Source organism: Muscardinus avellanarius (genome assembly GCF_963383645.1).
Source record: "Muscardinus avellanarius genome assembly, chromosome: 4".
Taxonomy (NCBI): Eukaryota; Metazoa; Chordata; class Mammalia; order Rodentia; family Gliridae; genus Muscardinus; species Muscardinus avellanarius.
This window is the reverse complement of record NC_137789.1, coordinates 159,827,488-159,850,688: the sequence shown is the minus strand read 5'-3', so window position 1 is coordinate 159,850,688 and position 23,201 is coordinate 159,827,488. Positions and strand designations below refer to the sequence as shown.

Here is a 23,201-nt window from a genome sequence, read left to right as displayed (position 1 = left end):
GCTTTATTTGTGTTGTTGGCACCTCAGTACTTAAAAAGGATCCTGCTCCCCAGGGTGCTTCACTCTAGGTCTCTCCAAGCACTTGCACTGCCTGTAGACCCTGGATAGATACAGAAAGTGTCGCACAGCCCAGAGGCAGAGAGAATGTGCATTGGTGTGTCCGCGTCCGCTCCACAGCAGACCCTGTGGTGCTCGGGATGCCCCGGGCTCTGCGCCCAGCGTTGCTCTGCTGGCCTCTAAGGCGATGATAGTCACAGCCCCAGACGGGTCCGGCTCCTCCTGGCAATGCCAGGGCTGAGGCTTGGGCGGTTTAGGATATCTCCTAAACCTCCTGGAGGTAAAAGAGTGAAATGGCTAAAAAGACATCAGGAATGCAAAGCAGCCTCCTCTGGGGGGAAACATCTTTTATTTTACAAAAAAAGCTCCTACCACCAGCTCCACGCGGTACCTTTGCAGATGAGTGGCTCTGCCAGCCGGCGCCTGCTCAGAAGATTAGCCGGGTGGTAATACGGGCCATAATTGCTCTGTGTGGCTGTCCCCCAAGTGAAAACCTAATTGCCTGACAGGACGATAACTTTGTGGCGCCCTCACCTTGTTAGGGCCTTTCTGATGCAGTTCAAATGCGGTGTGGCCGCAGGTGCGCCTAATTTACCTCGCCGCAGAACGTGTGCCGTTTAATTGCACAGTGGTTGTTAGGAAAAATTGGTGGGTGGAATATCAAGTGACTTGCTGTAGCTGGTGGCAGATGGTGTTAAGAGGCATTGTGAGCTAAGTGTATAGGTGAGGTGAGTTAATAAAAGATGTAAATTTTGCCCTAAAATAGCCAGGCCTCGGTGTGTAAGGAAATTTAATTAAATGGCCACCATTCTTCCCCCTTGAGTTGGGTTTCCCTGTCATGGCGGAGTCGTCCAGGCTGTTGGAAATGCAGTGGGAGAAGGGAGACTTAGTCTATGGAGTCCTTTTCATTTCTGATGTTGTGATGGCCAATGAGGAACCCTGAATGTCAAAGATTAGGTTCAAGGAAATCAAGTGAAACTTCATAAACCATTAGTCATGACCAAGTAGGACAGATGATATCTGGGGAGAAGCAGAAGGTTTTGTGCATAGCCATGCGGGACAGGATGCTTGGGTGCCCGAGGGCAGCGGGTGTCTGCAGAGAGCCCACTCTGGTTCACACTGCACGTGGCCTTTGCAAGTTGTGCAGGGCCTCCCGTGGCCCCCGTGGGTGGGCACAGCCAGGCTGCCCACCCTCCATTCGTTCTGGCAGCAAGCCAGCACTTCTGCATTTGTGACTGAGCCTGCAGTACTGGGGAGGATGGCACGGTGAAGTCTATACCACAGGCCTCCCGAGGCCACTGTTGTGGGGGCACCGGGCGAAGTGTGGCGGGAGATGGAACTTGGTCTTGAGTTTGGCCTCACCACGGCCACCCGGGACGGTGCCTGGGACAGAGGTCCATGTCCCACCTGGGACAGTACCTCCTCGGCTCTCTCTGAGCAAGTTCCACCACCCCACCAAGAATTGTGAGACAGATTGTAGCAATCCCGGTAGCCTTAAATGGAAGCGCTGCTCCCGCCGTACCTGTCGCCATCTTAGAAGTGCGCCTGCTCAGGTAGGCTGTGCCCTGGAGCTGCGCTCGCCAGGTTGGGATGCAGCTCATCCCCTGAGGTTTTAATGTCAGTCAACAAGGATGGTGTGTGAGGCAGTCATGTCCATAAAGCACTAACAGAGCCATCTGTTGCTGTCCAAGAGTCAGATTCAACCGCCCGGCCTCTGATTTCTTTGGGCTGGAACCGGCAGCCTTTCTGGGGTGATGGCTGCTCGTGGTTAGTGGTCAGTTATGAGAATGGTCCAGGTGGCACACGTTGAAATCCCCACGCTTGGGAGGCTGAGACGGGAGGGTCGCAGGTTCTTAGCCAGCCTCAGCTACTTAGTGAGGCCCTTCGCAACTTAGTGAGATTCTGTTTCAAAATAAAGAATAAAAAAGTGTATCTTGGAGATAGAATGCCCCTGGTTTGAATCCTCAGTACTGCAAAAAGTAAAAAATATATAAATAAATAAATAAAAATAAATAAAAAATAAATAAAAAACCCAGGCAAGAGATGGCCAATCTGAAGGTCACTGTTGTTACACGGCTTGGAACTTGGGGTGTCAGACAGATGCCAATGACTGCTCTTGCAGGCGGGGACCCCACCTTCTCTCAGCATCGCCCCGTACAGGGTGCTGGATTCAGCCTCTTCTCATCTCTCTGATTTCTGAGCAAGGATGTCTTTCAAAAAGTGTGTCTTTTGTCTGATAACCCTAACGGTTTGTGTTTTGTGTTTTTGCAGGTTCTTCCTCAAGTTTTTCCTCAAGTGCAATCAGAACTGTTTGAAGAATGCAGGCAACCCTCGGGATATGCGGAGATTCCAGGTACGTGCCTCAAAGACACCCGGCTGGCCTGCTGCTCAGACAGGGCTGGAATTCTCAGATTTTGCCTTTGCTCAGAAAACAATCTGTAGTTCTCCCGGGGCTGGTAGCAAATCAGACGTGGCTCATTTGATAAAGTATGAAAATAAAGTGCTTTTATAATGATCTGGTGTGTCCCATATACCAGATTCCCGGAGTCCAGTCATGGCCCACCACGCGCCTGAAGTCCACTCTGAAAGCACGGCCTTCCCAGAGGTGGTTTAGGGATGGGCTGGTCCACCTCCGACTGGTTTTCCATGGAGGAGAGCCAGACAGCAACCTTTCAGGTCTGCTGGGGTCTTGGGCCCTCCTCTTCGGGGTCTGCATCTTGTTAGTACAGGTCTCTGCACGCTCCAGAACGCCTTCCCGGTTCCTCCCTCCAACAGGCTCACCCGCTCTCCCTCCCTCCCCGGCTGCCTTGCTGCTGTGCTGTCCCAGCTCCAAGGCCGGCTTCCATCCCTGATTGCCTGGGAGGACTCCATTGCAGGAGAGAGAGCTGGCTGGGCTCAGGGGCAGTTATAAGAGCCATAATTTCTTCTTTTTTGTGTGGTACGGAGGTTTGAACCCAGGGACCCATTCTTCCTCTGAGCCACACTCCCTGCCCTATTTTACTTTTTGCTTTGAAACAGGGTTCTGAGGGTCTCGCTAAATTGCTAAGGCCAACCTCAAACCTGCGATCCTCCTGTCTCAGCCTCCCAGCTACTGGGATTATAGGTGTGCACCACGGAGCTTGGCATCACACACACACACACACACACACACACACACTCACATACATATGTTTTTTGCCTTAGTGAATGGTCAGAAGGCTCTGTCAGGGTAGAAGTACACATGATGGATTCTTTTACTGATTTTTCTCATAAAAACATTCTGGGCTAGCACCTACCCACCAGAGAACTGGGCACGTAGCGGGAAGAAGGACTAGGCTGGAGGAGTTGCTCAGGTCCTTACTTGGGACGTACACTGTCTTTCTGTGCAATAGCTCCATGTGTCTCAGGAATGCTGCGTAGGCTTCAGTCCTCTAGGGAAGCTGTGGCATCTGTCTGTGTGCCCTCCCAGCCTGTCAGAAAGGGGGCTCCTTGGGCTCCCTCACAGTGGCCCCCGGCTGGGGCAGTGTTTCCTGCAATCTGTGTGCCAGCCTCTGTGTGCCATGCGCAGGGGTCCACAGGGCACCGTAGTGTTGACCATCTAAGCAGAGGAGGTCATGCCAGCCTGGTGGCTCCCATAGTCTCAGGGATCTCACGGCCGGCAGTGGAGCCCGCGTGACTAGAGGGACTTCCTCTGGGCTCCCTAGCTAATCTCCCTGCCTCTCAGAAGGTTTAACTGGACTTAGAGCATGTCAGGGTGCAGCGATGTTTTCGGCTGGTTTCACAACCGGCACCTTTCTGTAGGTGCACAGCAGGGTCGCCGGGCAGGAAGCAGCATCCCCGTGTCCTCTGCTGAGCAGCTGTGCCCCAGGGCCCGACCTGCATCTAGATGTCAGAGCAAAGTCAGCACTTTTTTTTTTTTTTTAATTTTTACCATTTCTTGTTTCTGTAGGATGTCACTGTCCATGGGCTTGGGAAGGGCCAGGCCTGGGCTTCAGTCTGAGGGCTTTATCATGTTCAGGTGATGGGAAGCCTGCGGTGGACCCCAGGAGCAGCCCTGGCTCCCCCAGGCAGACAGTGCCAGGCCCATGGCCCATGAGTGGCATCATGGCAGAGGCCGCCACAGTCAGAAAGGCTGAGGCCCGAAACAGCTGCGGTGCTGGGTGCAGCCCCGGGGCCTCCAGGCTCACAGGCCGGGGTGGGAAGAGAGAATGTCAAGGCCGTCACCCCTGGTGGAAAGTGGGGTGCGGGGCTTGCTTCCCCCTGCTTCACAGGCCTCTTCTGGGGCTTGAGATTTTAAAAAGCCACACAGGCATCCATATATAAATGCATAGCTTTTATTTTCTTTTAAAACTCTTAATACTATCATTTGTTTTTAATCACATCTATTCATCAATTGAATTATTCATCAATTCAAAGTAAAAGTTTAGTATATTTACAGACTTTCCAAGAGCAGTTTCAAGACTTAAAAAAAATTCTGGAGAGAATTTGGAGAGCCCCGATAACCCAGGCCCTCTCCCGTGGTTCCTCCTGTTACTTTGGTGCGGTGCATTCCTTGCAACCGATGGGCCAACATGGCTTATCCTTATTCACCAGGCCCCGCGGCCTTGGCTTTTCCCAGTTCACTGTGCCTGGTGGTTCCCACTCCCCTCCGCTCACTACAGAGCTGTCTAGGATGGTGTGGCCCCTGACCTGCCAAAAAGCCAGATCCCCCTGCCAAACCAGGCTCCCACCCCAGGACCCCACTGCAAATACAGGTTAAACCTGGGCTTGGAGCTCTGTTCTCCAGCTATTCTGGAAGTAACATAAGCCCATGGGCCCACCTCTATTAAAGAGAACTGCCAAGGTTGGGTCTAATGCTTGTTTCTGGCTCCCCTGAGGGGTGCCATATCTGGGAGCTTGTTACCAGGTATCCTGGGAAGGTCAGTGTGTGCCATGGGAAGGCGGCCCCAGCGTGGCCCTCCTCTTCCTCTCCCAGAGCCAGCTGGGACTGTAAGGCGGCCTCATCTGTCCTCCCTCCACTGGCTGGCTGGCCAGCCATCTCTGAGCCCGGGCTGAAGAAAGCCGGGAGCCAGTCACGCCCACAGAGAGGATGTTGGCACCCGCGCCCTCACCACCCTTCCCATGAACTTGAGAAAGGCTGCTTTTCCCAGGATGATAACACTTCCACCACGCCAGTTCAACGGGGCCTTTTCAGATACAAAAATGTTCATTAGCAGACATTAAATATGATTGTAAAATTGACTTGGGGGTTATTTGCTGATACAGTGTAGGTAGCAGGTTCGGGCCTGATTTATGAAGCCTTTTTGGGGCAACTCTAACTCCTCAGAGCTCTTCGAAGGAGGCCAGCCTCAAGTGAACTAATTTAAATTAGATAAACTGTCTAATCAATATGTGAACAGATCAATCAAAACAGCGGCTTTAAAATGAGTGGCTAGAGGGGTGTTTCTGAAGCTAATGGCTAGAAGAATATTTCTCTGAACTGAATTCACTTGTTAGCATAGTAAGAGATTAAACCGTAATTAGTGGAGCAGTTTTTTTTTTTTTAAAGAAGCAATCCTGAGTCAAAACAAAACAAAACAAGCCACCTCCATTAGCCAAAAAAGCTGTGCATGCGCATTGGTGGAAAGTTTCCAGGCGCGAGCGAGTGTCCTCGCACCGTGCGGGATTCGGGCTGGCGGTTATTCCTGCCTGACGGGGGCTGTGCTTCCTTCCCTTTGCCAACTCCATTTTCAAAGTCACCTCGTCTCCGCAGGTTGTTGTATCGACAACAGTCAACGTGGACGGCCATGTGCTGGCTGTGTCTGACAACATGTTTGTACACAACAACTCCAAACACGGGAGACGGGCCCGCCGCCTAGACCCGTCAGAAGGTACGGCCCCTTCTTATCTGGAAAATGGTAGGCACATGTTACATGTATCTTTTTATTTTTATTTTTTTACTTGCAATGCCTTATTTTCCCTTTTCTTTGCACCATCCTTTCTGTTGAGTTGCTGTTGGCAGGCAGAGGGAGGGCTTTCCCCACGGTGGAGAGGGGACAGGGGACAGCCGCGCAGGCTTCCTCTTCCTCCTCTCCCTTTACTGGGCAGCTGGGCCTCCCCAGCCACCTCCCTGCCGGAGCCTTCATGCTATTGGTTTGTTTCTAAGCTTCCTTTTGCATACAGCTTTTCCTGTGGCTTTGGTTTACTTGGTTTTATGTTGGCTCTTTGGAAGCCCCATCTAGCTGCTCATCTGCAAATAATCGACGCATGTTTCGGGGGCGGGTCTACCCGGGTCCAGGGAGCTCAGGCGGGACCACGAGGACCAGCTCCTGCCCCTGGGTGGAGTGTGTGTACCTGTACACACGTGAGTGTGAGGGTGGTGTGGAAGCTGTGAACAAAACACAGCCTCAAGTGTTTTCTTCTTACCAAATGCTTCCAGTTGATGGCCTCCTTGTTTTGCTTGTTAAAAGAGAGAATTCCCATGTGAGCGGCAGGCAGGGAGAAGTGTCCTTGGACATTGAGAATGAGCTTCCAGGAGGGTTCAGACGTGACGGGGAATCACACCAAGCCCCTCTGGTCACATCCCTCTTCCTCCTCCCCATGTCACCCACACCTTGCCTGCTCCCCGTAAGGGAGGCCAGCCCCTTCAACAGACATTTCATGGTAATTAGGAGATCCTAGCCAATATGAATTGCTGAGCAAACGTGAGTGCTTGTTTTTCCCCTTAAAAAGTAAACTGCAAACAAAACAGCATGATCGAATCCTTGAGAACAAGGAGCCCGTAAAACGAAACGGCCTGAAGACAAATCCTCTGTCCTGAGGTGGCGATTCCAGAGCCCCACGCGAGGCGGGCGGGCGCAGACCCAGGGAAGTGAATGGAGCCTTGCAGACGATCGGAATGAAATATGAGCCAGACAGAAAGACTGCAAGGCGATTTATGAATCTGCTGTGGTCCACAAAAATAAACTAATTTGTTTTTCTACATTAATGACTAAGGTATAAGAGAATAAAAATATAATAATTAAAGGTCGCCTTGAGCACCAGAGTCATTAGAGCCCGTGACGTATTGTTTATCTCCTCCCCATGCGCTGAAGGTAGGTGTGTGTTTTGCTTAGCGACCATCACTAATGAGACTCACAATTAAGAAGGTTCATCCCGGTCCTCAGCTCCTCGCTTCCCCCGAGAGCCCAGCTCGCAGTGCGATAGGTCCAAGGGCTCCTCAGCCCTCTGGTGTCAGGTTGGAGTCTGAGTCCAAAATCAGCCTCCTCTAATGAGCTATTATGATCTGAGCAAAGCACAAGTATTTATTTTTGTAAGTAGCATGAAAAAGCATTTGACTGTAAGCAGAAAATGTAGCATTTAGAAAAATAAAGGCCACTAGTGAGTACCTTGGAGATAAAACCCAGCCAGTCAGAAGCTATTTGCAGAAGCAGTCTTGCTCCGGATTTTTTTGTTTGTTGGTTTCTCGGTGTTTTGTCAACACTTTCTTGCCAGTGATTGCAATGCCTGGGCCCATCCAAGAAATCAACTAATGATTTTAAAATGCAGATAAGCTACTCAGAGAACTAGCACCTACAGGTCTTCAAGAAAACTGGCATGCTCCAGGAGTTGTGGGGTTATTGTATTTGATCACAAGTACCCTACAAAGAACGACAGGGCTCTCTCTTGCTTCCATCAATTCCTGGAGAGCTGACACTCGGGCAGCCCGTCTTTAAGACCTGTCCACTCCCTTCTGGGGTCCTACTTACTGCCGAGTGCCCAGTTAGCACGTGTCACGGAGGTGGGGTGCTGGCTTGGAGTCAGCCCCACGTTCTTCAAGGAAACGTGCCCCATAAAGCCCAGACCCGCGCTCCTGCGCAGCCTCTCCTGGCTAACGCCTCATTATCCAATCATCTGATATTCACCAGCAGTGTGTACACACTTGCTGATGGTTTCCAAGTAAACTAATTCCCCCTGCTGCTGCGGTGGATGTCTGCCACGGCGTCCTTTGAGCTCACAAAAAGCGAGGCAGATTATTTACAGTATTGAACACAAGTGAGGGAAAACAGCCGTCCCACCTTCCAGCACCACACAGCAGAACTCGAGCTTTCATTTCTTTTCCTTGTCACTTGTCCCCTGTAACTGACTCCAACCCCGTTTAAACCTTCCGAGAGCCCTGCCCAGCACCCGGCCTGCAGCACAGAAGCGATTTGCATGCCAAGTGCCGTAATGCGGTTAGGTTTATGCAATAAGGACGACTGAATCCAGGCTGCGGGGCTTTAGCGAGTTAAAGGGAACAGATGGCCCTAGGAGAGGTAAAGGTATAATCCTATCAGCTGGAGTATCAGCCAGCCATCTGGACATCCCAAGCACAATTACAAGACATTTTAGCAGGCAGAACAAAGAAGTCTTCATGAGGCAAGATTAGGCCTGTGTGAGTGCCTCAATATTGTGAATGCAGAGAAAGGTGACAAACGCTGCCATATTACTCAGGAGAGCTGGCTGATTAGCGGGGGCCGGGTGGGAAGCTGTTTACTAATAGAATACTGGAGAGGGTAGAGAGACCCCAAAAGAAAGAAAGGAGAAACCAAGTATTTGGGTTAACGACACTCGCTTTTGGGAAGCCTCGCCCCCTCAGCCCCTGGACCCCGTAGCCACCAGACAGACTGAGCCACGTGGGCACTAAGGGGGAGCCGGGAAGAGGGCACGGATGGTGCCAAGGTGGTCTCCGCGGGGGCCTCTTCTCAGCACCGTTAGCACAGGTCGTTAGCACAGGTCGTCCTAGGCAGTCAGACCTTGCAGAGAGGTGCTCCCGGGCCTCCTTGGTCCAGATCCTGGCAGCCCAGGCCAGGCCAGGCTGGTTCCCTCTGAAAGCTCCCACACGGGATCTGTCTCCAGGGGCCTTCCCAGCCCGGGAAGGGCCAGGGGGAGAGCATGCGGCTCCCTCTCCCTCTCCTCTCTCTCCTCCCTCCCTCCCATGGTTCTCTTCCTCCTCTGCCATCTTCAGCCGCCTTGCCCGGCTCCTGTCGTCTTCTGGAGTATATTGTGCAGCGTATATCACCGGATCTCTAACGCTGTCTGTGTAATTCATTTTGCTATGGTTCCCATTGAACACATGTTCCCTCTCTATATATGCATTGAAATGTATGCAAATACAGGCAGAAGGGAGATGGCTATCGCTGCTCAGAAGGCCAAGGCAGCCCCTGCTTGCTTTCTGCGGAGAAGCACTGCAAATTCCGAGATGATGTGGCTTTCCACTGGGCCACAGCTGCCAGATAGCAATCTCTTGTGCGTGCAGTGGATCCTGGATTTTTTTTCTTTTCTCACCTCCAAAGTAAATTTGTTTACTGTAATTTTTTTTGTGAATTATTTGCCATAATTGGCTGTGCTGATGAAGGTCACCCCCTTGGAGGAGCCTTGTCAGTCTTTAGAGAGCTGATCCTTTTCAAATGCTCTCCATGCAATTAAGAAAAGCAAATGTCATTCGGAAGCCTCAGAAATGAAAATTTGTATGAACTTATTAGCATGAAGTCAACAGCGCTAGTTAAGGGCAGGTTCCCAGTGTGTGCTCTGCGCCTCTGCTGCGGAGGGAGATGCGCGTGGAATGAGCAAATATAACCCCACTAGTCCAACATTAAAGCAAACAAAGGAAGGTGGCGTGTCGGCGGCGTGCTAAACAACAATAGCTAATGGTGATTAACTAGACGGCGCCTGCGAAGCGCTGCCTCTGACCCGTCAGGGAAACCTCGCACACGGGCTTCCAGAAAACTCCGCGAGCGAAGGCGTGCAGCCAGGACTGACCCAAGGTCTGAAAAGATGATTGATCTGAAGCCCAGCTACACGGAGGCTCCAGCAAGACGAGCAACCTAATAAGGCCCGCGACGTCCTTTGGCGGCTCCTGTGCGGCTGCCGAGCCTGAGGGGCCAAGTCCGGAGCCAGGAGGGCTCGGCTGAGCCACGTCTCATGTGCTCAGCTTAGTTACCACTTTCTTTTTTTTTTTTTTAAGAACATACATCAAAGTTGTGTGCTGTAGACAAGCATTAGGACGGAGAGCCACGCTCAGGCCAGGGTGGGGCCTCACCGTGGGCCCCACCTTTGCCCCATGGGTGAAGCCGGGGGGGGGGGAGGAAGGGCCCACACCTGGGGTCTTCCAGGGCTGGCGCTTGGTGGAGGATGGAGCCTGGTCCTCCTGACATGGCTGCCATTGTGTCCTCACATGAGCCAGGCCAGCAGGCAGGACGTGGGAGGCGACACAGCCATCTCTTACTTAGGCCTGTGCAGCCCTGGTGGTGATGGTCTTGCTCCATCCCAAAGGTTGAGCAGGCTGCGGGGCCAGAGCACGGCGCCCGTCTGGGGCAGCGAAGGGCCCAGGGCCCGTGGCAGGCAGCAGGCAGGCGTGGGAAGGAAGGAGCGCCTCTGTTGCATGGGGTCTGTGCACAGAGGCCAGCAGAGCAGTTCCAAAGGCCCCAGCACCTGGTAAAGGAAGGGCTGATTAAAAACAAGAACAAAGCCGGCCTCCACAAGGCCTGTAGCCTTCAGCCAGCCAGCCTCCCTGCTCAAGGCCGCCGTGAGCATGCTGGGCCTCCTGCTGCCCATCTGGGGGCCTCCCGGCCCCCTCCCCCTGCACTGCCTTCTGCTGAGTGGGCCCCCGCCCAGGCCGCCCAGCCGCCCATCGTAATAACTCATGCAAATGCAAGGGCTCCGGAGACAAAGAGAGGTCAGGCCGGCGGCTGGGGGATTCCTGTCGACAAACAGTATTAGATGTAAAATGTGTACCTTTGACAAAAGTATTAATATAGTGCGTTTGATTTTTTTCCTGATGAAAAGTGAAAAGCAGTCATTGTGGAGTGACAGAGGAAAATGAAGTTTTGAACCAAAAGGCAAAGTTCGCGGGTGAAAAAACCCAACCCAATTAGCTGCTTACGGGGAATCGAAACGCGCGGCATTTGCTCCCCATCTCCTTCAACAACCTCTTGATTGACTCTGCTTAGATCTCCGCAGCAAGGCAGATAAATCGACACGCCACGTGCACGCGCCGCTTAATCATTTGTAATAGTCATATTTGCCCTGGCACATAATTTGCTACATCAAGCCATTCTTTTTCTTGCTCACTAGTATTCCGCAGGCCGGCCTTGACTTTATAAAACATTTAATAGTTTGCTTTAAACACATCAACATGCTGATCTACGATTGGCCTTTGTGCGCTGCCTGGAGGAGCGGCGTGCCTCTCCTCCTGCGGCAGCGGGCAGCACTGGTGGCGGGCCGCGCGGCCGGCCTCGGCGGCTCAGGGCGCTAAGGTGGGTGTTTTCTGTCTTGTGCGGGCAGCCACTCCATGCATCAAGGCCATCAGTCCCAGTGAAGGCTGGACCACGGGGGGCGCCACCGTCATCATAATTGGAGACAACTTCTTTGACGGCCTACAAGTGGTGTTCGGGACGATGTTGGTGTGGAGCGAGGTAAGCCTGCAGAGAGCGTGCCCTGCGCGCTGCCTCTTCTCCTGCAGCCCCGTGTGGACACAAGGTCCCGATTGCAGAGTCCCCTTTCTGTGGGTGGTTTGCCTCTGGGGGGGATTCTCCGGTGGGTGGGTATGGACGCCCCCACCCATAACCCTTGGGTTTAAACCTGCCGTAGGAGGTGCCCGTCCCCTGGAACAATTAGTGCTAGAATTACTAGAAGCAGGTTGGAGAAGACATATGGTGGCAATTTTCATATGAATGATGCCCTGTGGCCTTTCCTGCAAACTAAAACCCAGGATCATTTGCAGATATTTTTCTTAAAGAACCATAGGCCCCGCGTCTCTGGGTGACAGCTAGGAGGGAGCCTTCCGAGACGATGGTCCAATTTGTGCTCATTTTGGTAATTATATCCAACTGGCAAGTGCTCGCTGCTCAGGGCCAGTGCCGCTGAGCGCCTGTTCATGTGTGGTTTCTGTAGCTGATAACTCCCCACGCCATCCGAGTGCAGACCCCGCCGCGGCACATCCCCGGAGTCGTGGAAGTCACCCTCTCCTACAAGTCCAAGCAGTTCTGCAAAGGCGCTCCTGGGCGCTTCGTCTACACTGGTGAGTCACGTCTCTGCTCCTCTGCAACAGCGGGCGCTCCTCCCAGCAGGGGGGCGCTCGGGAGGGTGTCTTGGGGCTACCGAGGCAGGACCATGAGGCCCTTGTTGCCCAAGGTGGTTTGGTCAGGTGCATGGTTTTTGTGTCTTCATCCAAAATGGTACATGATTCTGGGCACGATGTAGCCCCTGCCCGATGTGACCCTGGCATCTCCTGCGCCTCTGGGCCTCGGCCTCCCAGCTGTAAAGCAGTGCTGATAGCGACATGGCCCAGGTCTCATCAGAGAGGCCTGTGTGTCTGAAGCACACGAGGGCCTGGTACCCACCCCTGCACTCCAGCCCCTGTCCTTGACCTCTCTGTGGTTCAGCTGCCCGATCCCAGGCTTGGGGTGGGAGGTCATAGCCTGTCACACCCTGCAGGGAGAGGCTGTGCACTCCAGCCTAGGGTATTAAGCCCTCCAGGGTACTGCTTCTTCAAGGGGACCTTTATTCTTCCAAGAGACAGGGCAAGCTCCGGTCAGCAGAAAGGGTGTCTGTGTGGTCCCCATGCTTGTTATCTTAAAACTGTTTTATACAATGCCTTGCTCACACAAGTGCTTAATTAACGTGATTCATGTGAGGCTGCTGTTGAAAAATGCCATAAATAAGCTAAGCTTAACATGAGGCACACTTATGTTCCGGTTTCTAATCTTAGCCGGCTCCACGAGCTGCATTGTTTAGGAGCGTTTCTGATGCTGGACAGCACCCGATGAGGGTGGAAGGGATGAGTACTGAGCATCTGTGGCTTCGAGGTGCATGGGCAATGGCTGGGTGACCACACGTAGTGTCCTGGGGTGGTCCGTGGCATAGCGCAGGCTGGGGGCATCGGGCAGGTGACTACATGTGATGTTCATGGGTGGTCCTAGGGTTCGCGGCAGGAGCCTGGACTGGGGGCACTGGGGATGATCACGCCTTGTGTCCTGGGATGGCTTCAAGGTCCGTGGTGGGAGCCCAGGCTGGGAACACTGAGCTTGAGCTCTTCTCCCTCAGCGAGAGTTGTAGAGGTTTCTCAGCCCCTTAGCACGTGCTGAAGGGGCACGGCAGGCCAGAGGTCAGCTATCCCCTACCCAGTCCCCATGGGCCCAGCGCCACCCCGGGGTGTGCCTGGATTGGGTCCAGGCATCCAGCCCCCTCCCCCATGGCCAAGGTGGGGAAGACGTATTGCCCCAGGCGAGGGGCCGCTTTCTCCTGTGGGACAGCAGCCAAGAACTACTGAGTGAGTATGGGGAAGCAGGCAGGCAGAGCCCTGGGCTTCACCCCTGCCCCCTTGCTGGAGCGCAGACATCCTTGGCCTTCCTGTAAGATCCAGAGACTGAGAGAGATTGGCTCCTCTAGACTTTGAGGCCCTTGTGCATCAAAAAGTAAAGACTTGTCGGACGTGGTGGCGCACGCTTGTAATCCCTGAGCTTGGGAGGTGGAGACAAGAGGATCGCACAGGTTCAAAGCCAGCCTCACTGGCTTAAGAGACCCTGTCTCCAAATAAAAACATAAAATAGGTCTGGGAGTGTAGCCCGGAGGTAGAAGTGCATCCAGGAACCCCAGTACCACCAAAAAAAAAAAAAAAAAAGTGAAGACTTCCGGGGCCTCTTTCAGATACCTGTGTAGTGATGGCTGCCAGCTTCCGCTGCGGCTCCGGTGTCCTCAGCTTGTGGTGGCGTGGAAACACACCCGCATGCCCCTTCTGTTTGCCACCTTCGGCTCGTTGTTTAGTTAATGACACGAGCAGCCTGACGCTTTGTCGCTTTATTTTTTATTTAGTATTTCCTTCATATTTAAGTATAATTATTTCCTTCTTATTCTCATGATCTCAGTACTCTGTTTTGGTAAGCCAGGCGTCGAGTGAGGCGGCCACGCCCAGCCGTAGGCTAACGTGCCATCTGAACACATTTGCCAGGCTGGGCCAAGTGGTGATGTATGGTGGGTTGGGGGGGCCCTGTGTTTTTACTCTAAGACCTTTCCATCTTAGCGGGGTTTCATCTGAGCCCATCCTGAGTGGAGGAGCCTCTGTGTGCTTCGCCATGTACGTGCTTTTGCTGTGCATAAAGGGTAGCCACCCTGAGCCCCGGGAGAGGCGAGGAGCTGGACTCTGCCTGGGGCTGGTGCCTCCCCGGCCCCTTCCCGTGGGGCTCATGCTTCACGTGCGTGAGCAGTGGCCGCAGCTGTGTGCACATTCAGGGTGTCTTCTCGTCACAGCAGCTGTTGCTGTGGGCACCGCACGTGGCCGAGTCTCTAGCCATGAACTATAGAGGCACCAGGTGCTTTGCAAAGACCCAGCCAGGCAGTGCAGCCCGACCTGCCTGGTGCCTCTGGGTGCTGGCCATGGGACTCAGCACTCGGCCCCTGCTCTTCTTATTCCAGTCTCTCTGCTGTCCCTTTGGGGTTTTCTTTTGGACTCTCTGCAGTGTCTGCCACAGAGCAGCACTCAGGGCGTCCTGGGGGAGGTCCTGAGCACGATCTCCTGCCTGCCTTCTGAGTTCCTTAGAGGAGGGGACGTTGATTATTTGCTCCTGCACTGGCATCTGCCTGGGTTGGGCATGGGGTGGGGGTGGGTGTGTCCTGTGAGCTCTTGCGTCGCCCCGCGGCCCCAGCTTGCTGGTGGCACCCGTGAGCGTGCGCGTGGCCATTCTCATGGCTGACTGTGGTACGGCACGGCTGGGTTCTTTAAGGGTCACCCTCAGCGGTCCTTTCCCGAGTTCAGGTCTGTGCGTACGTTGGCTTGTTGGTGGGGAAGTCGGCAGGGCTGTTGGTAGGAGTGGAGACTTTTCTTAAGAAGATACAGGACAGTAGGGAGGCCCAGGTCCCTTCCTTCCCTCCTCTGCCTGCTGTCTGTAGAGGGTTCTGTCCCTAGAGCTATGGGGGACAAGCCCTGGGCTGAACACTTGTGAACATATGCAGGTGTGCAGGCTGGGGAGCTGCTCGTCCCTGCCCGTCTTGGGCCAGCGGGTGGAGAAGGATGGGTCTCGCTGAGCCCGCACTGCCCTCGGGCCAGGTAGGATGCCCTTCTTGGCCGGAGGCGTCCTCTCCAGAGGTCTGGGGTGTCCATCACCTCCCCCTAGAGAAGCAGTACCCTGAAGCTCGTCTAGCCTGTCAGCCTGCCCACAGGCCCTCCTTCCTTGCTGCATGAGAGAAAGAAGGGTTTTGCAGCCAGACCATGCTTACCCCTGGGCCGACAGGCCCCTGGGGCCCAGGCCGGGGTGCTGTGCTGCGGGATTTCCTCCCTGGACTCTGCTCCCCACACGCATGGTCGTTTGCAAGGAGGCCACGCAGCAGCGGCCTTTCTTAGCTAGAGGTTAATTTATTGCCTCCCCCTACACCCCAATCATTAGCAGGAATATACATTTCAAACACAGTGTAAGGGATACGGCGGGGCTCTGCACTGTCAGGGAGCAGGGGAAGGGTGGGGTCAGACCCTGTCTGACCTGGAAGCTTCTGTCTGATTTGCATTGCCCCGAAATTGATGAGGACAGTGAGCTAATCACCGGGAACTGCTCTCCCTGCTGGAGACCAAGCCAGCCCGGGTGGATGTCACGGCATGGGCGCCGTCCCCTGGGCGTCTGGTTCCCATCAGTGTCCCCAGGCCCCGGAGGCTGCCGGGACACCCTCACATTTAACCTTCTTGGCGTGAGGCCAGCCGTGGGGCAGCCAGGCCACAGGATAATGAACCTGTGCTTAGAGGAGGGGGCCATGGCCTGCCAGAGCCTGGGGGTGGGGTGCGGGGCTCTGCTGAGGGCCTAAATGATCTGTTTACAGGGACTGAGAAACACCAGAGTTTTCAGAACCAGGCCCTACGAGTCACCCAGAGTGGGCGCTGGGTCTCTCCCGCCCAGCCAGTGCCGCCAGCGCCTTCCCGCCTGCTCCCTCAGCCCCTCTCAAGTCACAATTACCTTGGGAGGCTGTGGCAGTTCAGTTGATTAGCACGGTGAATTAAAAGAAGGAGTCACAAACGCCATGTCCAGCCTTCCAGACTAGGTCTTTGTATTCCCAGCGTGCCTCACCCCTGTTGTAAGAAGGTCAAAAATTAGAGAGAGAGAACAATTTTCAAGCGGGTAGCACTTAGGAGCAGAATTAACAATCACTGTGTATGTAATTGCCAGTTAATAGTAAATTGCCTTCTAGACTGTAAAATGCAATATAAACTGGTGGGCACCTAAAATTAAATTAATGAGATATTTGCTGCATTTAAAAGTGAATAGTGCAAATTAATAACCGAGTGCAGTGCTTGTTTTAATATTTGTCTAATCCTGTACCATTTGCTTGTTTAATAATAATTAACATAGTCCCGGAATATTCTACCTGAGAAACCCACAGAACAGGCAGACCCAGCAGTTTCGCCTTCATAATTCTACCAGTAGAAACACATCAAATTGTTAAGAGTAATAAAAGGAATTATTTTTAATTAGAATAGAAGCATTATGGCGTTATTTGATTAAGACAGATTGGAATTTGTATGCTTCTAATTGAAATTACGTTCTTGCAAAAACTAGTTTTACAGAGCCATTTTGAAGTGTGAGGCTACAGCAAGAACGTGTGACTGTTCTCTTAAAACATCCATTTGGCAGAATGGTTTCCTATTAAGGGGAGGCATGAGGCCACGGTGGCGGCTCACAGGACGCTGGGGACGTGGCTCAGGGCGCCTTCTCTCTTGACCCCTCGCCGCAAAGGTTTGGATGACCCACCCTCGTTGTAGAGATTTCTTTTGCTCCATTTAAGAAATTATCACAAATGACTGGGAGTGACCGTGTCGTGTGTGACAGACTGAGCCCAGTCAGTCAAGGAGCTGTTGGCAGGGGCAGCGGCGACGTCTGTGGTGGGCACCGGGAGGCTGACAGCGGACACCTGGACCAGCCCCAGGTCCGCGCTGCGTTCACTAGATGGGAACATAAAAGTGATTATTTCCCGCGCAAAGACGTGCATTCAATTTCAGGCTTATGAAATCATTCCTCAGCCAGCAATTGCTGACAGTTTGTGTTCTTTCTGATGTAGTATTTGTTTCTTAAAAAAAAAAAATAAAAAAAAGACCAGGCCTGAGAACAGGATGTATGTGGAGTGCGCAGGCCCCACGGAGGGCAGTCCTGCACAGGGCTTCCTGTGGCAGCTCCGGGCAGGACTCCACGTCGGAGCCCCGCTTTCCTCGCCCGGGGAAGCCGGGGTGTTCCTGGAGTGCGGGTGGTCGTTCTGCCAGCGCAGTGGACCGAGCACTGCCCTGCGATAGCAGCCAGCTCCAGCTTGCTCTCTGGGCAGGTGATCCACAGACACACCCACAGAGCCAGTGATTCTTAATCGCCACCACAAACCACCCATTCTGACTCCGCCACACCAAAGGCGAAAGCCTTCCTGAGGGCGAGCCACCTGTAATTATCTTACAGCTTTCAGCCACAAGTGTGGTCACGGCGAGAAGCACGCACTTTGAGGATGGGTCCTGGATTTGGGCCGCGTCAGCCCAGAGTAGCCCTGAACTCCACCTGCCTCTGCTGGGGAGACCAGTGGTGCCCAGCTGCCCGCCGTCCATTCCTGTTTGCACCGGGCACACTGGTTCAAAGTCCAGTTCTCAGGTGTCGGAGGAAGTCTGTGTCCTGTCGTTATCCCCTGGAGCACAGACAGCTGTGGGCACGTCGGCTTTTCAATGTCAAGTTACAGAGCGTGGAGGACAGCTTGTGTCACACGGAGCCCAGGCACCTTGGCCCAGAACAGGATCCGGTGACCCCAGTGCTACTTTCTCTTCTCCACAGGATTTGGCCTTTGCTTTTTTTTTTTTTTTTTGTCATTTGTCCAGATGTGGGTGACAGAGAGTGGATTTCTTCATGTTGGCTGGCTGGTGCCCGTCCCTGCCTCACCTGGGAGCAGAGGTCCATGATGTCACCAGGGTCCTCTAGCTGGTCAGGCAGGGCCTCGAGGCGGGACACCAGCCGGTGTCCTCCCCAGGATGGTGGCGGGGCGTTACACCAGACCACGACTGGCTCAACTGCCCTCGTGCTAAATGGGTGCCGGAGAATGATTCGATAACATGTCCCTTTAAAGAGGGTTGTGCGAGGGCTCCCAGGTCCCCACTGTCCCTCTCTCTCCTGTCTCAGAGGAGGCCAGGAGAATGAGATACACCGTTTGTGCTATTGCACAAGTAGACTATTTGTCCTAATCAGTGACACCCATTTACTAGAATTGCTTAAAATGAACTATACCTCATACAGAAATCGCACATTTAGAGAGTTCCATTCATCATGTGAACATTGAGGGCCAGTAAACTTTTCTGCCCCTCCAGTGGGATCATAGGCATGCATCAAAATGTTAAAAATGATTGGTGAGAGGGAGCTGTCAGCCATTTATCAAGGAAAAGAACATTATTTGCTAATTTCCCAACCAGGCTGGTGACAGGGTGCTTCGTCTCTGGCCCACGGTGACCAGCGTGGCCTTTCTGTTATTAGTACAAGTCAAGCGTTTTTGGGCTGCTGCTAACAAGACACATTTGTCTGTCATCGGAGGGGGCTTTGGTGGTTTCCAAGTGGCTATGGCCCAGTCTGCTCCCCGCACCCGATTGGCTGCACCTGTCGGGCCACACGAACCCAGGAGGGGAGACGGACTGATAAATCACAAAGTTTCCACGTCAAGGTGAAGGTATTGACTCCTCAGTTCCCCCTGACAAGACCAGCGCGAGGAGACAGTCATTCGTCTTCCCCAGAGGACAAAAGGGTCATCCGTTCCACTTAGGCAGGGTGGGAGGCGTAGGTCCTGGTGCGGGCAGACGTGGCCCCTTTCCGCGGAGTCGCTGCATGGCCCGGTTGGTCCCCCTTGGCCACACTGTGGGGACCGCAGGGAGGAGAGTCATGGGAGAAGAAAGAATCACGTTTGGGATTTTCATTTCCAGCTCTGGGTGGGAAGGATGCACTTCTGAAGTCGTCTTGGGAAGGGTGGCAGGGTGGGGTAGTGGGCTTTCACAGACCACCCCTTGGGAGCACCACGAAACGAAGGGAGCCCGCTGAAGAGTGGCACAGGGCAGAGACGACGAGGTGCAGAGTTTAGAGCACGCGGGTCACTCCGGTGAAACCTCTGCAGGTGGGCCTGTGCTGGCCGGAGCCGCAGAGGGGGCGCCTGCAGGTGGACCTGGCGGGGAGCACGAAGGAGGAGGGAACAGAGCTCGCGGCGCTGGGGAGGAGCGAGGGCCACGCCGTGTACTGGTCTCCTCTGGCTAGGAGGCCTGCTGCCACTGGCTCCATTCGCTGGACACACGGTGCGTGGCCTCTGTTGGTGCTGAAGTGGCTGAAGAGTGCTTTTTGCCCTGATGTGCGCTGCCCAGGCGGGGCCTGCCGCAGCCGGACCGAGACCTGCCCGCACCCGCAGGAAGTCTTGGCGTCTGCACACGCTTGCTCTGTGCTGAGCCTCAGATCACAAAAGCACAGCCTGAACGTGGACACTTTCCAAATGTGGCCTTCCCAATCAGCCGGGCCGTCGAAATTTGCTGTAGAAAATGCAGAGCCAGTAAGATCTGAGGCTCTTAGAAGGGGTTTCCAGTAAAAACAGCGTGGGGAGCTCTTAGGGATGTGGGCTGTTTGCTATACTAAAAAAGCAAAATTCAAGTTTTCAAGGGCTACGGTGAGCATGTGGACTATCAGCTCCGCAGGGACTCTGGTGCCATGGAGCAGGGCCTCTGGTCCAAAGGTTCATCACAGAGCTTGTGAAAGCTTAAAACCAGAAGGAGACAACAGATGCTACAGGCCCTGAATCAGTCCTTTTTGCAAAGGGGAGTTTCCTAAATTACCCCATGGCCGTGGGTTACTTCTCTCTCCTCCTGCAGTCTCCACCCTCTCCTCCTGAGATATCCTGTACTGTTACCAGCTGAAGGAGCCCTGGAGAAGTGCTGAGCCTGTCCAGAGTCCAGACTTGCTCCCCGCTAACCCTGAGGCATCTGACCTCAAGAGAGCCAGGTGGCTGGGTTGGGAGTGGTCCGTGTTCCTGCCAATCCCATGAATCCAAGGTGCGCAAGGCTGGTGTCCAGCCCGCTGCCCTGGTGATGTCAGTCACTCTCGCCTCTGGCTTGTGAGACTCCTGGGTGCTCTCTCTAATGAACATGCTCCCAACACAGAAAGGTCCCATGTAAACCTGAGGCCTGCTACCACTGGGCTTCTGGACAGACACCTGCCCGAGGGTCATGGTGCCTGCAGGGCTTCCAGGACTGAAGGACACTCTCAGCATGCAGCTGTGACGCACCCTACGCTGAAGACTGCAGATCCCCCTGCATGCTTGTCATGGGTGAAGACTGCCATGTTTTCCCAAGTGCACGGAGTTTGCTGTCCTGAGGGTGAGATTTGCATATGGCAGCCAGACTCTGTGGGCAGCGGCTGTAGCCCAGTGGGGCTCCCTGTCTTCTGGGAGCCTCCTGCTGACATGGCTGACTTCTCTGCTGACAGTCCAGGGACCAGCTCCAGCTCTGTTGCTCTTTGTCGCAGCACTGTGTGGGTCATGCCTTCTGCATGCGCCTGCGAGCCCCTCTGCCCCACATTGCTGGGTCGTCTACACTGACCCTCCCCTGTGTGCTTGGAAAAGCCAACCAGTGGATGGATCCTCGAGGTGAGCACAGAATCTTACATTAAAAACATGTGAGGTCGAAGCCACGCCAGCGCAGTTTGGAAATCCTGGGGTTTCTAGGGTTCTGAGTTTGCCCAATGCCCAGCTGGGCGGGGCCTCAGCTGGCCGCCTGGGTCCTGTAGGCACTCGTGGGTGGGTATCAGGCTGTGGCAGCACACCCTTATCCACCTGGCCTTGGGTTCCACACCGGGAGGAGCAACTGTGTCTTCCTTCAGGCAGCTAGGGCTGGGTGTGCACAGCCCTTGGAAGATGTCTGACGCAGAGCAGAGTTACCATCCTGGTCACTCAGTGTCTTGTGGGACTGAAACAGGATCTGGAAGAGAAGTTAATAGTCACAGTGCAAAAAGGTCTAGGGCTCTGAGAAGGGAAGATATGAGTGCTGTGGGGTCCTGTAGGAGCAGAGCTGTGGGAGACGGAGTGGAGGTGGTCCTGGATGCTCCAGCCCTAATGTTTGATGGGGACCAGGGTGTTTCCAGGCAGAGAGAAGAGCGTGTACCATGTTTGGGCAGTCAGGGGAGCAGGCAGAAGGGGTATGGACACTGCTGAGAGGTGGCAGGGAGGGCAGGAATGGACACAGCACCACTGGTCCCCAGGCGACCAGTGACCTATGCTCAAGGACCCTGCTCATGGGGACCCAGCACTTACCTCATCTTGGCAGTGTCTTCCAAGGCTCTGCTTCTGCGTGTCCTCCTCTTCTGTATTCAGCCAGAAAAGCCAGGAGAGAACATGCTTCTGTGGAAGTTGAAAAGGGCAGTAACGCTGGGGACCAGCTATACCCCTGAGCAGGAGCCTGTCCTCCCCGCCTCCCCTCGCCCGCAGCTGGGCCCCGTCCCACCAGCCCAGTGTGGGTCCCCATGCTTTTACTCAATGCGCAGAAGCTTCAGTATGGCCAGAGAACACACACAGCTGGAAGGTCTGCCCGCAGAGTGGGTGCAGCTGGCCCAGATGTTCTCACCCAGATCAGAGATGCTGCTCCTACTTAAACGCTTCTTCAGATGTAATTCATATACCATGAAATTCAGCCGGCGTGTACAAATAGTTTATTTATTTTTTTTTTGGTGGGACTGGGGTTCCTGGAAGCCCTTCTACCTCCGGGCTACACTCCCAGACCTATTTTTTATACTTTTTTATTTGGAAACAGGGTCTCCTGAGCCAGCGCGTGGGGCTGGTTTCGAACCTGCGCGATCCTCCTGTCTCTGCCTCCCAAGCGCGGGGATAAGCGTGCGCCACCATGCCTGGCACAAATAGTTTTTTAAAAAAACACATTCACAAAGTAGTGTAACCATAAGTCTAACTCAACATTTTCCTTGTACTAAAATAAACCCTGTAACCATGAGCAGCCTCTCCAGTTCTCTGCTCCCCTCTCTTCCTTTCGGTCACTTCCTATCTGGTGGATTTGCCTGTTCTGGGCACTCATAGAGATGGAGGCCTTGGGGCCTGGCTTCTTTCACTTGGCCTAGTGTTTGTGGGTTTCCCCATGCTGTGTCCGGCCCATGTGCTTTCCTTTGCACGGCCAGACGGTGTTCCATTTCATGGACATACCACGTTTGCGCATCTGTTAAGCAGTTGATGTATTTATACAAAGGAAAAACGCTGCTAAGAGCATCCACGAGCTAGTTCTTCGTGGACAGAGAGATGCTGTTGATAGCTTCCCTGTTGGTCAGGCCTCTTCACGAAGCCGGCCAGTCCTGCCCCAGCCCTCATGAGCGCCTGCTGTGTGCACCTGCTCTGTGGAGAGGGGTGTGGTATGGTAGAGTGAGCTGGAGCGAACTTCCTTCCAGCTACAGGAGGAGGCGCACCTGAGCGGGAGAGCGGCCAGGTGGGGCCTTCCTTTGTCCCCTGCTGCTCGTGCGCGGGGGGAGGGCGGGTTTCCAGAGCTCATCTCCAGCTCATCTCCACGCGCAGATTTTCTGCCAGTTTCAAGTGTGCAAATCCATTGACTGGGTAGATCTTTGCAGAGCCTTGTGTTTCTGGCTCGGGGCCCCTCCCACCTCCAGAAAGCCTTGACGGTTGACCACAGAGGGACATTACTTCCTTTTTTAAAGCAAAGAACGGCATTAGGGAGCATGTGCGTCCTTCCTTGTATTGAGGTGAATTTCCCTTGCGGGGGTCTCTTCCTTTTGGCAGCAGAGCAGCCTTGGGGGCATGCGAGGTTGTGGGGCGGCCAGGCTGTTCAGGAGCGCCTGGGTTGGGCCGGCGGCGGCGGAAGGCGGGAAGCGGGAGCGCTGGGGTGCCATGTGCCTTGGTTTTCCTTAGCTGCCGGGCTGGGATGGTCGATGTAGTTCTGACATGACTATAAAAGCTGGAATCCAGTGTATTCTTTGAGGTATGTAAACAGAAGTGTTTGAATGCAATCCAATAGTTGTCAGCAAGGGTATTATTTTGGTAACAAGGAAGATGAGCTGTCCCCTTTTCTGCCTTTGGTGTCACTTCACAATGCCGCCATCCGCTGCCAGGCGGTGGTGAATGGAGCTGGTCCCTGTGCAGGAGGCCCGGTTGGGCTGTCTGTGTGAATACCAGAACAATATTCCCGG

General features: G+C 53.9%; 1 protein-coding gene across 9 annotated transcripts in view; it reads left to right on the top strand.

Moving 5' to 3' along the window:
- The window catches only part of EBF3 (EBF transcription factor 3), a gene marked incomplete at both ends in the record, with an annotated part of 114,483 nt that overhangs the window by 74,717 nt on the left and 16,565 nt on the right, over nt 1-23,201 (top strand). For 5 of the 9 annotated variants that reach the window (XM_080695317.1, XM_080695316.1, XM_080695313.1 and 2 more), the window contains 4 exons: nt 2,329-2,410; nt 5,789-5,906; nt 11,320-11,450; nt 11,929-12,055. In XM_080695317.1, coding sequence (XP_080551443.1) covers nt 2,329-2,410; nt 5,789-5,906; nt 11,320-11,450; nt 11,929-12,055 — 458 coding nt within the window. Of the gene's footprint in view, nt 1-2,328; nt 2,411-5,788; nt 5,934-11,319; nt 11,451-11,928; nt 12,056-23,201 lie in introns of all 9 variants that reach the window. The other 4 variants (XM_080695315.1, XM_080695311.1, XM_080695312.1 and 1 more) reach the window with 1 other exon arrangement.